Source organism: Mustela nivalis, assembly GCF_964662115.1.
Source record: "Mustela nivalis genome assembly, chromosome: 1".
Lineage (NCBI taxonomy): Eukaryota > Metazoa > Chordata > Mammalia > Carnivora > Mustelidae > Mustela > Mustela nivalis.
The window spans coordinates 209,450,325-209,464,333 of NC_139020.1; the positions used below are offsets into that span (position 1 = coordinate 209,450,325).

At 40.0% G+C, this 14,009-nt stretch overlaps 1 protein-coding gene across 1 annotated transcript in view; it reads left to right on the plus strand.

Moving 5' to 3' along the window:
• Positions 1-1,185: 1,185 nt before the first annotated feature.
• The window catches only part of LOC309843266 (uncharacterized protein), a gene marked incomplete at its 3' end in the record, with an annotated part of 46,516 nt that continues 33,692 nt past the window's right edge, over positions 1,186-14,009 (plus strand). The window contains 1 exon segment of the mRNA XM_082688594.1: positions 1,186-2,104. Within this exon segment, the coding sequence (XP_082544720.1) occupies positions 1,276-2,104 (829 nt within the window). The 5' untranslated portion in view covers positions 1,186-1,275.

The following is a 14,009-nucleotide window of genomic DNA, read 5'->3' on the forward strand; positions in this document are numbered from 1 at the left end:
AGTGTGAAGTCAGCTTAAAGTTCTCTCTCTCCCTCTACCTCTTCCTGCTTGTACTCTCTCTGTGTGTCTCTCCGAATAAATAAATATTTTTTAAAAAAGGGTAATAAGAAATTAAGAGATCATAAAGTTCGTCCTTCAGGTAATACTATGCCACTTTTGAAGTGCTTGAAATAGATGGATATACTTCACAGACACTTAAAACACATTCTTCTGATAAGTGAGAACTCAGGAAAGAATATGTATATCATTATAGTGTTAAGTAAGTTTTAAAGAAAACTGTTTATGGATGCATAAATCAATATTAATATTATGTAAACATTGAAAGGAAAATACATCTACCACATTCATGACAGTGTTTGTCTTTGGGCAACTGACATGCAGGGGAATGGGATCATGCAGGGAAAGCAAGAAAACAGTTTTATTAAAATTTATTTTTTAGTTATTTTCAGCATAGCCATATTTATTATTTTTGCACCACACCCAGTGCTCCATGCAATCCATGCCCTCTATAATACCCACCACCTGGTACCCCGACCTCCCACCCCCACCCTTTCAAAACCCTCAGATTGTTCTTCAATGGACAAATGGATAAGGAAGATATGATCCATATATACTATGGAGTATTGTGCCTCCATCAGAAAGGACGAATACCCAATTTTTGTAGCAACATGGATGGGACTGGAAGAGATTATGCTGAGTGAAATAAGTCAAGCAGAGAGAGTCAATTATCATATGGTTTCACTTATTTGTGGAGCATAACAAATAGCATGGAGGACATGGGGAGATAGAGAGAAGAAGGGAGTTGGGGGAAATTGGAAAGTGAGGTGAACCATGAGAGACTATGGACTCTGAAAACTCAGTTTTTACTGGCAACAAATATGAGTTCTGAAGTCTAGTGTAACTAGATATTATTATGTTTGTATATTTGTACGTTTCTCTAACATTCTTTGGCTCAGTGTCTTCATAGTGGATATATATAGAAACAGGTAAATAGCTTAGACAGCAGTAAAGAAAGAGTTCTAAGAGTTTACAGTTGAGAAATGTTGCCAAAGGTACTGGGATGTATGTTGGGAAGTGCGAATTGCTTGAATCAAAATAGGTGCATTTAGCTGGGTGTCTCTATACTTGTTTTGTTTATTCAATACTCTCTTCTTTTTTGAGAGGTGTCCCACCTGCCTGGAACCACAGAATCTAACAGCTGTCTCAGAGTTCCTTCTCCTGGGCCTCTCAGATGATCCAGAACTGGAGCCCATTCTCTTTGGACTGTTCCTGTCCATGTACCTGGTCACCTTGCTTGGGAACCTGCTCATCATCCTGGCTGTCAGCTCTGACTCCCACCTCCACACGCCCATGTACTTCTTCCTCTCCAACCTGTCCTTGGCTGATATTGGTTTCAGCACCACAACAATCCCCAAGATGCTGGTGAACATTCAAACACACAGCAAGTCTATCACCTATGCAGGCTGCCTAACTCAGGTGTCCTTTTTTATACTGTTTGGGTGTTTGGACAACCTGCTCCTGGCTGTGATGGCCTATGACCGGTTTGTGGCCATCTGTCACCCCCTGAACTATTCAGTCATCATGAACTCATGCCTCTGTGGCTTGCTGGTCCTGATGTCATTTTTTGGCAGTCTCTTAGACTCTCAGATTCATTGTTTGATGGTGTCCCAACTCACCTTCTGCACAAATGTGAAAATTCATCATTTCTTTTGTGATGCACCTCAACTCTTCCAACTTGCCTGCTCTGATATCTCCATCCACACCATACTAATGTATTTTATGGGTGCCATCTTTGGTGGTGTTCCCCTCTCAGGGATCCTTTTTTCTTACACACGAATTGTTTCCTCCATTCTGAAAGTACCATCCACAGGTGGGAAGTACAAAGCCTTTTCTACTTGTAGCTCCCACCTGTTGGTTGTTTGCTTGTTTTATGGAACAGCTCTTGGTGTGTACCTCAGTTCAGCTGTCTCACATTCTCCCAGGAAGGGTGCAGTAACCTCAGTAATGTATGCTTTGGTTGTTCCCATGCTGAATCCCTTCATTTACAGCCTGCAGAACAGGGATGTCAAGAGAGCTTTGCAGAGGCTCCTCAACAGAACATTCTGTTCGACTTTTTTTTTAGTTTGTTAATTATAAATAATTGCAAAACCAAACATGGAGTTGTTCGACTTTTTTTTAGTTTGTTAATTATAAATAATTGCAAAACCAAACATAGAATTGGCAAGCTTCCTCTTTGGTCATATAATCTTGGTAGCTCATAGTTCCCATTCCTCCTGATTTGTGATATCTAAGTATTGCTTATCTTGGTACACCTTGGATGGAATTAAGGGAATATTCTGGGACTCTCTCTATGACAAAATCACTGCACAATTGAATCTTATTAACCTGTGGAAGCCTCTGTATTGTATCCAATTACCCAGGTATCCTATAGAAATTGAAACTGTCTTTTATAATATATTCTCTGGTATTTGTTATGCTCCATAAACAAGTGAAACCATATGATAATTGACTCTCTCTGCTTGACTTATTTCACTCAGCATAATCTCTTCCAGTCCTGTCCATGTTGATACAAAAGTTGGGTATTCATCCTTTCTGATGGAGGCATAATACTCCATAGTGTATATGGACCACATCTTCCTTATCCGTTCATCCATTGAAGGCCATCTTGGTTCTTTCCACAGTTTGGTGACTGTGGCCATTGCTGCTATAAACATTGGGATACAGATGGCCCTTCTTTTCACTCCATCTGTATCTTTGGGGTAAATACCCAGGAGTGCAATGGCAGGGGAATAGGGAAGCTCTATTTTTAATTTCTTGAGGAATCTCCACACTCTTCTCCAAAGAGGCTGCACCAACAGTGTAAGAGGGTTCCCCTTTCTCCAAATCCTCTCCAACACATGTTATTTCCTGTCTTGCTAATTTTGGCCATTCTAACTGGTGTAAGGTGATATCTTAATGTGGTTTTAATTTGAATCTCCCTGATGGCTAGTGATGATGAACATTTTTTCATGTGTCTGATAGCAATTCGTATGTGTTCACTGGAGAAGTGTCTGTTCATATCTTCTGCCCATTTTTTGAGGACAGGGGGAGTTAGAGAGGAGAAAGGAGTTGGCGAAATTGGAAGGGAAAGTGAACCATGAGGGACTATGAACTCTGAAAAACAATCTGAGGGTTTTGAAGGGGTGGGGGGTGGGAAGTTGGGGGAACCAGGTGGTGGATATTAGCGAGCGCACGGATTGCCTGGAGTACTGGGTGTGGTGCAAAAACAATGAATATGTTATGCTGAAAATAAATAAATAAATAAAAATTAAAAAAAAAAGAAGAAAAACCAAGAAAAAATATAATATATTCTTTGGAATACTACTCAGCCACCAAAAAGATGAAATCTTGCCACTTGCTAATATATGGGTGGAACTCGAGGGTGTTATGGTAAGTGAAATAAGTCAATCAGAGAAAGACAATTATCATATGATCTCACTGATATGTGGAATTTAGAAAGAAAACAGAGGATCTAAGAAGAGTGGAAAAAAATCAAACCAGATGAAATCAGAGAGGAAGGCACACCATAAGAGACTCTTAATGATAAGAAACAAACTGAGGGTTGGGGCGCCTGGGTAGCTCAGTGGGTTAAAGCCTCTGCCTTTGGCTCAGGTCAAGAATCCAGGGTCCTGGGATTGAGTCCCACACTGGGTGCTCTGCTCAGCAGGGAACCTGCTTCCTCCTCTCTTTCTGTCTGCTTCTCTGCCTACTTGTGATCTCTGTCTGTCAAATAAATAAAATCTTGGGTGCCTGTGTGGCTCAGTGGGTTAAGCCGCTGCCTTCGGCTCGGGTCGTGATCTCAGGGTCCTGGGATCGAGTCCCGCATCGGGCGCTCTGCTCAGCGGGGAGCCTGCTTCCCTCTCTCTCTCTGCCTGCCTCTCCATCTACTTGTGATTTCTCTCTGTCAAATAAATAAATAAAATCTTTAAAAAAAATAAATAAAATCTTAAAAAAAAAGAGGATTTGAAGTGGCGGGGGGTGGGAGGTTGGGGTACCAAGTGGTGGGTATTATAGAGGGCACAGATTTCATGGAGCACTGGGTGTGGTGAAAAAATAATGAATACTGTTTTTCTGAAAATAAATAAATTAATTTAATTAAAAAAAAAAACAAACTGAGGTTTGCTAGAGGGCAGGGTTTGGGGTATAGGGTAACTGGGTGATGGACATTCAGGAGGGCACATGGTGTAATGAGCTCTGAGAATTATATAAGACTGATAATTCACTGATCTCTATTCCAAAATTAATTAAACATTATATGGTTAATTAATTGAATTTAAATAAAAAATAAAGTATATTCTTACCCATTTTAACTGTCACGTCTATTTCCCGTAAAACCTTGGCTTTGATCAAATCTATTGATGCAGGTTGTATAAGAGAATATGTCCCTGGTTCTCAATCTTGGCTTCATGTTTGAAACATTTGATACACTTTAAAAATCCTCATGTATGAGTTCCACCATCACCAATTAAGATTTAATTGGAGGGCGCCTGGGTGGCTCAGTGGGTTAAGCCGCTGCCTTCGGCTCAGGTTATGATCTCAGAGTCCTGGGATCGAGTCCCGCATCGGGCTCTCTGCTCAGCAGGGAGCCTGCTTCCTCCTCTCTCTCTGCCTGCCTCTCTGCCTACTTGTGATCTCTGTCTGTCAAATAAATAAATAAAATCTTTAAAAAAAAAAGATTTAATTGGATTGGAGAGTAAAAAGAACTTGACCCGTTTTTTAACAGCATCCCAGGTCAGTCTAATGTGCAGCTAAGGTGGAGGACTCTTTAATTTCATCAGATCTTTCACCCAAAAATAACTTGCATGTGTTTGTTCTTCATGGTCAAACCCTGACCATCTCAAAGTGATTGGAGATCAAAAAGGAGGAAATATGAAAGGGTTTTCTACAAAAATAGCCAATGTTGTTTTTCCCCTCATATTATTGGTAATACTTTAGCCTACCTTTACCTGCTACACTCTACAACTGGTTCATTGTGCTGGATAATTAAGCTATTGTTTTCTGCCCCAAACTTACCCTTTAATACTTTAAGTTGTGATGCTGTGGTAGGGGCTGGAAATCTTTAAAGCACTGCTCTGATTTTCCATCTGGCTTCTCTTAAATTCTTCTAATAATTGTAATAAAGATCACATGCACTAATGCCCAATCTTTCCCCCATGCCTCTTTGCTTGTGGTGTTGTCATTACATCTTGCTGTAATGGCTCTGTTACCATATTTTTACTTTTGTGACTTTCACAGAAGCATTTAATCATATCTATACTAAAATCACCTTCTTTAAAATAACAAGTGTGGTTTCTCTTTTCTTGATTGAACTCTGACTGACAAGGGAAGAAATCTGCATTGTGAGTGAGATACAATGGGGAAATTGCAGAGTGAGCTCAGGATAAAAAGGTGATATCTCTTGGTCAAGGCTACACAGTTGAGGTTTCAAGTAGTGGTGATATTTCCCGTGGCTGTGTGGTTCTAATTACATCTGTAGATTAAGTCACCTAAGTCATTATGGATAAATTTAACTCTTATCTTCATTTCCATTACTCAAGGATAGTGAAGAACCATGTCCTCAGCAAAGGAGAGATCTTTCCTTTCACAAGTAACCCCCCTCATTAGGATTCCACTTTGTCACCATGCTTTCTTCTCTTCTGTCATAATCAATCATCTTTGGGTCCTTCTGTTTTCTGCTACACACCCAGGAACCCAGTCTTTCCATTATAGATACTACACATAGTATCTAGGTAGTAACCTGGGCTTTTTGAAATGCTAACAACTGGTTTAATTTGCTCTGTCTTTACACTAAGCAAATAGGCTGCCAACCTCACTGACAATGAACTTAGTATTGGATGGGCTCTTCCTGCTATTCAGTGACTTCAGATTAATACAATTTTACTCCTGTTCAAGAATTCTAAAACATCTCAACACTCACACCTCCTCTATACTCCTGTCATTTGGTCATTTGGGCTCTCTTAAATTTCCTCTGCCTTTGATGTACACATACATAAGCACAATTTCTTACACACAGGCAATTAAATTGGGTAAATACTGAAGTTTTCTTTACATCAGTATATGAGAAATCAAACTCTGAGTTTGTCTTCCAGCCAAGTTGGGATCACCCACATTCTGGATGTAGAGATCTCTAGAACCCTTGAAGTATTTAAGCAAGCGATCAAGTCACCAGATAAGTATGTAAAAATAAACAATAGTCTAATATAATAACATACATCACTAAACAGAAAAATTAAAACCTGAGCTGTGTCTCAAACAGCAAAAAACTTACATCTCCAATGTATAAATTCCAAACCCCAAACCAGGGCTACAGAAAGAAAAATAGAAAGTTCTCCTTAGGGACATACATTTTAACTGAGAAAATAGAAATTCATTAAGAGTTTTAAAAAAGATTTTATTTATTTGACAAACAGAGGTCACAAGTAGGCAGAGAGGCTGACAGAGAGAGAGAAGGAAGCAGTCTCCCCATTGAGCAGAGAGCCCAATGTGGGGCTCGATCCCAGGACCCTGGGATCATAACCTTAGTCGAAGGCAGAGGCTTAGCCCACTGAGCCATTCAGGCACCCTCAATAAGATTCTTGGTATAGAAGACCTAATTCTCTCTAAATTACTTGATTAAGTCAGTGGCTGTACAGATATAAAATTCATATGTTGCTCTCTGTAGTTGAAAAGAATGCATCTGAATTTTACGATAAGATAGGTAACTTGGAAGTCAGAAATGAGGAATAGAAGTCAGCTTCTCCCTGAGAAGAGGAGGGGGTCTAGATACCACCCCCCTACCCAGTACATTCACTTCTCTCCATCAATTAATAATAGCAAGTCCTTAGAGACTGGGAAAACATGGACCAATCTGGCTAATTATGTGCCAGGTGCTTTGAGTCCTCAGCTGTAAACAATCAGCCTGTGCCTTCCAGCCTTTTAGTTGTCATTCCCAGGTCAGCGGGCTCCATACATGCGTCTCCTCCTCCCAGAGCTGTCTGCTTGAGGACACCCATACTGGCATCTGTCTTCCTGCCAGTCCTGGAAACAAAGCCTCAGTCCTCACCCAGCTCCAGGCAGGGGAGAGGCAGCCAGCTCTGCAATCCTCCATCCTCCTCCAGCAGAGACACAGTACAGACCAGTGAGTAGGAAGTACACTGGGAGTGACTGAATGCAAGAGGGACAGGGAGAGCATTGTTCCCTCCTCATCTGACCACTGGGACAGTTGGGATAGCCAGACAGGAGGGGACCAAAATGCAAAGTTTCAATGCAAAGCCCTATGAAGACCTAGTGTTGTTGGTTCTGGCAGGGACCCTAGCACTCTCATTTAGATTTCTATTTTTGTCTCTTGCTAGTTCTTTTTCTCCTGGACATCTTCCCATCAGAACAGGAGATAGGTCCTTTTTAACTGTTCCCTAAGTCCTCCAAATGGTCATGAAGGTGATGATGATGGCGAGGATGGAAGTGATGTCAATAAACACTATGTTATAAACCTTTCGCTTGGGACTCCATGTGCCAGACACTGAGATGAATTTTCTATGTAGTTTGCAAACTTTTATCTGTATTACCACTCCCAGAAAGACAGCAAGATGTATTATCATCATTTCAGAGTTAACGATAGGAGCATAATATTTTTTTCACTTCCTGATTTTCTTTATTTATTTTTGCCTTCAACTCACCTTTTCTAAAATATTAATTTATTTATTTTCAGCATAACAGTATTCATTATTTTTTTGTTTCCATCTCTTTTTAAAATTTTTTTCAATTTATTTATTTTCAGAAAAACAGTATTCATTATTTTTTCACCACACCCAGTGCTCCATGCAATCAGTGCCCTCTATAATACCCACCACCTGGTACCCCAACCTCCCACTCCCCAGTCACTTCAAACCCCTCAGATTGTTTTTCAGAGAGACTATAGACTCTGAAAAACAATCACCTTTTTTTAAAAAATTTATTTTTTATTTTCAGTATAACAGTATTCATTATTTTTTCACCACACCCAGTGCTCCATGCAATCCGTGCCCTCTATAATACCTACCACCTGGTACCCCGACCTCCCACCCTCCTGCCCCTTCAAAACCCTCAGATTGTTTTTCAGAGTCCATAGTCTCTCATGGTTCACCTCCCCTTCCAATTTCCCCCAACTCCCTTCTCTCTAACTCCCCATGTCATCCATGCTATTTGTTATGCTCCACAAATAAGTGAAACCATATGATAATTGACTCTCTCTGCTTGACTTATTTCACTCACCTTTTAAACGTTTTTAATTTAAATTCCAGTTAGGAGAAGAAAGGGGAAAAAAGGGAGGTGGGAATCAGAGGGAAGACGAACCACGAGGGACTGGACTCCAAGAACAACCTGAGGGTTTTAGAGGGGAGGGGGGTGGAGGTATGGATTAGCCAGGTGGTGGGTATTAAGGAGGGCATGTATTGCATGGAGCACTGGGTGTTATAGACAAACGAATCATGGAATATTATATCAAGACTACTGATACACTGCAAGGTGACTAACATAATAAAAAAATATATTGCAGTTAGTTAACATACATTGTACTGTTAGTTTCAGTTGTACAATATGTTGATTCAACATTTCCATTCATCACCCAGTGCTCAACAGGACAAGTCCCTCCTTAATCCCTTCACCTTTTTCACCCATCCTCCAACCGACCTCCCCTCTGGTAACCATCAGTTTGTTTTCTATAGTTAAGAGTCTGTTTCTTGGTTTTCCCCTCTCCCCCCCCCCACCTTTGCTAGTTTGTTTTGTTTCTTAAATTTCACATATGAGTGAAATCATATGGTAGTAGTTAGTCTTTTTCTGACTGACTTCTTTTGCTTAGTATAATACTCCCTAGCTCCATTGCAAATCTCATTCCTTTGATGGCTGACTAGTATTCTATTGTATACATACAGCACATCTGCCTTGTCCATTCATCAGTCGATGGACACTGTGGCTGTTTCCCAACAACACTGTTGTTGAAAATGCTTCTATGATATTTGACTCTCTCTGCTTGACTTATTTCACTCAGCATAATCTCTTCCAGTCCCGTCCATGTTGCTACAAAAGTTGGGTATTCGTCCTTTCTGATGGAGGCATAATACTCCATAGTGTACGTGGACCACATCTTCCTTATCCATTCATCTGTTGAAGGGCATCTTGTTTCTTTCCACAGTTTGGCGACCGTGGCCATTGCTGCTATAAATATTGGGGTACAGATGGCCCTTCTTTTCACGACATCTGTATCTTTGGGGTAAATACCCAGGAGTGCAATGGCAGGGTCATAGGGAAGTTCTATTTTTAATTTCTTGAGGAATCTCCACACTGTTCTCCAAAGAGGCTGCACCAACTTGCATTCCCACCAACAGTGTAAGAGGGTTCTCCTTTCTCCAAATCCTCTCCAACACATGTTGTTTCCTGTCTTGCTAATTTTGGCCATTCTAACTGGTGTAAGGTGATATCTCAATGTAGTTTTTTTTTTTTTTAAAGATTTTTATTTATTTATTTATTTGACAGAGAGAGAGATCACAAGTAGGCTGAGAGGCAGACAGAGAGAGAGAGGGAAGTAGGCTCCTGCTGAGAAGAAAGCCCGATGTGGAGCTCGATCCCAGGACCCTGAGATCATGACCTGAGCCGAAGGCAGTGGCTTAATCCACTGAGCCACCCAGGCGCCCCTCAATGTAGTTTTAATTTGAATCTCCCGGATGGCTAGTGATTATAAACATTTTTTCATGTGTCTGATAGCCATTTGTATGTCTTTAATAAGTCAAGCAGAGAGAGTCAATTATCATATGGTTTCACTTATTTATGGAGCATAACAAAACGCATGGAGGACATGGGGAGTTAGAGAGAAAGGGGTTGGGGTAAATTGGAAGGGGTGGTGAATCATGAGAGACTATGGACTTTGAAAAACAATCTGAGGGGTTTGAAGTGGCGGGGGGGTGGGAGGTCGGGGTACCAGGTGGTGGGTATTATAGAGGGCACGGATTGCATGGAGCACTGGGTGTGGTGAAAAAATAATGCTACAGTTATGCTGAAAATAAATAAATGAAAAAAAAATAAAAAAAAAGAAATAAGGAAATTGAGAGTAGTCAAAGTTTTGCAGCAATTTGACCCCACTGTGGTACACTAACACACCATCAGTGGGCTTACAGTTTGCATAGTACGTCTTTGTTATTTGTATTTTTTTCTCTAGCAACTCACTTTTATTATACAAAAGTATCATTCTGAAGGGGGCAAAAGGAAACAAACTAAGCTTGCTCTGGCTCATCCATGAATAATTATACAATCATAACTATGTAAATATTAGTATTAACCCTACCACTATGTGCATTAGTACAGTAATGCCCTGTGATTATATGCTCTATGATAATATCACCCATGATGATATGAATTTGGATATAAAATGTTTGCTGACTAGCTTCTGTCTCCAAAGTAGGCTGACCTTGGATATTCAGTTACTTTGGATTAACTCAACATTATATTGTATGCAATTAAATTTCTGATCCTAAAAAAAAAATAAACAAAAAAGAAAATGCTTCTATGGACATCAGGGTGCATGCATTCCTTTGAAACAGTATTTTTTTTTTAAGATTTTATTTATTTATTTGACAGAGAGAGATCACAAGTAGGCAGAGAGGCAGGCAGAGAGAGAGAGGAGGAAGCAGGCTCCCTGCTGAGCAGAGAGCCTGATGCGGGACTCCATCCTAGGACCCTGAGATCATGACCTGAGCCGAAGGCAGAGGCTTAACCCACTGAGCCACCCAGGCACCCCTGAAACAGTATTTTTTAAAAAAAGATTTTATTTATTTATTTGACAGAGAGAGAAAGAGAGAGAGACAACACAAGAGAGGGAACACAAGCCATGGGAGAAGGAGAGAGAGAAGTAGGCTTCCTGCTAAGCAGGAAGCCTAAGGCAGGACTTGATCTCAGGGCTCAGAGTCATGATCTGAGCTGAAGGCAGATGCCTAACAATTGAGCCACTCAGGTGCCCCATGGATCAGTACTCTTTTGTCTTTTAAATACACAGTAGTGCAGTTACTCAATCATAGGGTTGTTCTATTTTTAACTTTCTGAGGAACCCCCATACTATTTTCCAGAGTGGCTGCACCAGTTTGCATTCCCACCAACAGAACATGAGTGTTCCTTTTTCTCCACATCCTCACCAACTCTTGTTTCTTGTATTGTTGATTTTAGCCATTCTGACAGGTATGAAGTAATATCTTACTGTAGTTTTGATTTGCATTTCCCTGATGATGAGCAATGTTTGTCATCTGTATGTCTTTGGAAAATTATCTATTCCTGTCTTCTGTTCATGTTTTAATTGGATTATTTGTTTTTGGGGTGTTGAGTTTCATAAGTTTTTTGCATATTTTGGATACTAACCCTTTATCAGATATAGCATTTACAAATATCGTCTCCCATTCCATAGTTGCCTTTAGTGTTGTTGATTGCTTCCTTTGCTTTGCAGAAGCTTTTTAATTTTTTCCTGGGGTAGACAGGGAATGAATTCAGGTTTGAATGCAGACAGTGAGACTGTTCACAGGCTACCCAGACAGCATTCTCTCCTGCCTATCCAAGTCTCACCTCTCTTTCCTGTTACTCCAGGCAAAGACCTCCGCTCCCTGTGCTTTTCCCGTTTGGCTGTTCATGCTAGAAGATACCAGAGAGCAGTTAGTGTCACCTGCTGCATCAACTGTAGAAAAGATGGCTGAGATGAAGGTAGAGATCATGAAGAGTCAGCTCATGACAATTCAGGGCAGCTCTCTTTCTTGCCTCAGCTATCAGATTTTGCTTCATATTCCACATTCTCCCCCATTCCTATAATTTAGGCCCTCTTGATCTCTAGGGAGATATAGGGTCAGGATATTAGATTCTATACTTATGAAATAAGAAACTGTTCCATGATTATCTTAGCAATTTTGGAAAAGACCTCTGGACTTCTGCTTAAATTCTTTGAAGTGCAGGGAAACAACAAACCAGTCAGTTCATGCACCTCAGAGACCCACCACTTAATTCTGAATCTTATCTCCTCTACCTTCATCTATATGACACTGGGCGAGTTCTTAATGTCTACAACTGTATTGAGCAAGAATTAAGATGAGCATCTAACATGTGACTAAATTGGTAGATGCATATAGTAAGGATAAGTTAAGTTTTAGGTATTGTTGTGGTTGTTATTGTCATCAAGGATAAGCACCATCTATCCAACTAAAATATCCTGTGATCAGAAGTTTCAGTTTTCCCTAGATCCTGAAAGAACTTTTTTTTTTTTTGGTCCTTATGCAGGTAGATACTGAGTGTTTGGAGGGAAGCAACTGAATCACAGTCATTTCTGATTTCCCAGAACTTATACTTTGCTTGGCACAGTGTAGGCTCCAAGAGCACCAGTGGTCTCTGTTCAATATTGAATGGACCCTTCTTTGGTTCTCAGAAATAGGACAGAGACAGCGTGGGTTCCATGCATTGGGTGCTTTGCTTCCTTCCAATGATGTTTCATAGATCTAGATGAAAAATAAAACAGCGCTTCTCTGTATCTATGCCACAGATTTTCTAAGAGACCTATCATTTTCCACTTAACAGACTCTTCAGTTGAAAATTACTGGCAATTTCCATAAAGATGAAAATTAAAAGAGGAAAAAAAGAGAAATCGAGACAAATCTTACTGCACCTAACTGAGACACATTTAGCCATTTCCACCCTCTCTTTTTCTTTCTTCTTTCTTTTTTTTAGAGAAGGAGAGGCAGTGGGGGCCACTCTTGATCTTTCATACCTGAGATCATAACCTGAGCCAAAATCAAGAGTTGGACATTTAACCAATGGAGTCACCCAGGCGCCCCAATTTCTATGCATACTTGAGTGAATTTCCTGGGACATGATAGGCTTCTACCTGATAAATAATAAAGTAAAGCTCATTAAAACTTTCGTAGGATTGAGTTTCACCAATGAACCCACCATTCCAGTAACAGCGCCATTCTGATATACAAACCATAAATGAGTATTTATTGGGTGCAAACTTCTTTTAGATGCCACCCGTATCTTGATATAGATGATGTTCTCCCCATTTCTAGATGGAGGATAACAGCACGGAGAGGTTGGGATGCTGACATATTCTCCATGTTTAGTCTAATTCCCATCCCAGGGCTCTGTGCACTCCACCAGTGTAGAATGGTTGCTTCCTTTTCAAGTGTGCTTTAGTTCCAGATGAGCAAACAGAAACAGGACCAACAATCCCTTTTCTTGGGATTCTGTGAGTTCACCTGTGATTAGGGAAATGGGATAACTGGTTCACCAGGGCCTTTATTACATGAATATTATAGATCATAAGATTTTCTATGAATAATAATGCATTTTGCAGCCTATTTTGGAAATCTGTGATATAAAAATATTATTCCTTATCCAAGATAGGTACTTTCCCATGTATTTATCATGTAAAGACCATTTGAACACAGACTTCAGGGACCATTCTGATTCTATACCTTGATAATAAAAACATGATGTTGATTTTGTCTATATTTTCTATTAGGAAAGCAATAGGATAATTAATAGTAAAATTGTATATATATTGATTTTTCACAATATTATCATCTTTATGTCTATATATTATAGAAATTCTCATTTGTGTAATACAGAGGTGAGCACAGGAATTTTTTTTAGGAATATTGTAATAAGGGACATCCAGATAGCTCAGTCATTTACATGTCCAACTCTTGATTTTGGCTCAGGTCATGATCTCGGAGTCCTGAGATGGAGCCCCTCATTGGGCTCTGTGCTCAGTGTGAGCCAGCTTAAGGATCTCTCTCTCCCTCTACCTCCTTCTGCTTGTACTCTCTTTCTCTGTTTGTCTCAGAATAAATAAATAATTTTTTAAGAAAGGGAATATTGTAATAAGAAATTAAGAGATCATAAAGTTCATCTTTCAGGTAATACTATGCCACTTTTGAAGTGCTTGAAATAGATGTACATACTCCACAGACACTTAAAACACATTGTTGTGG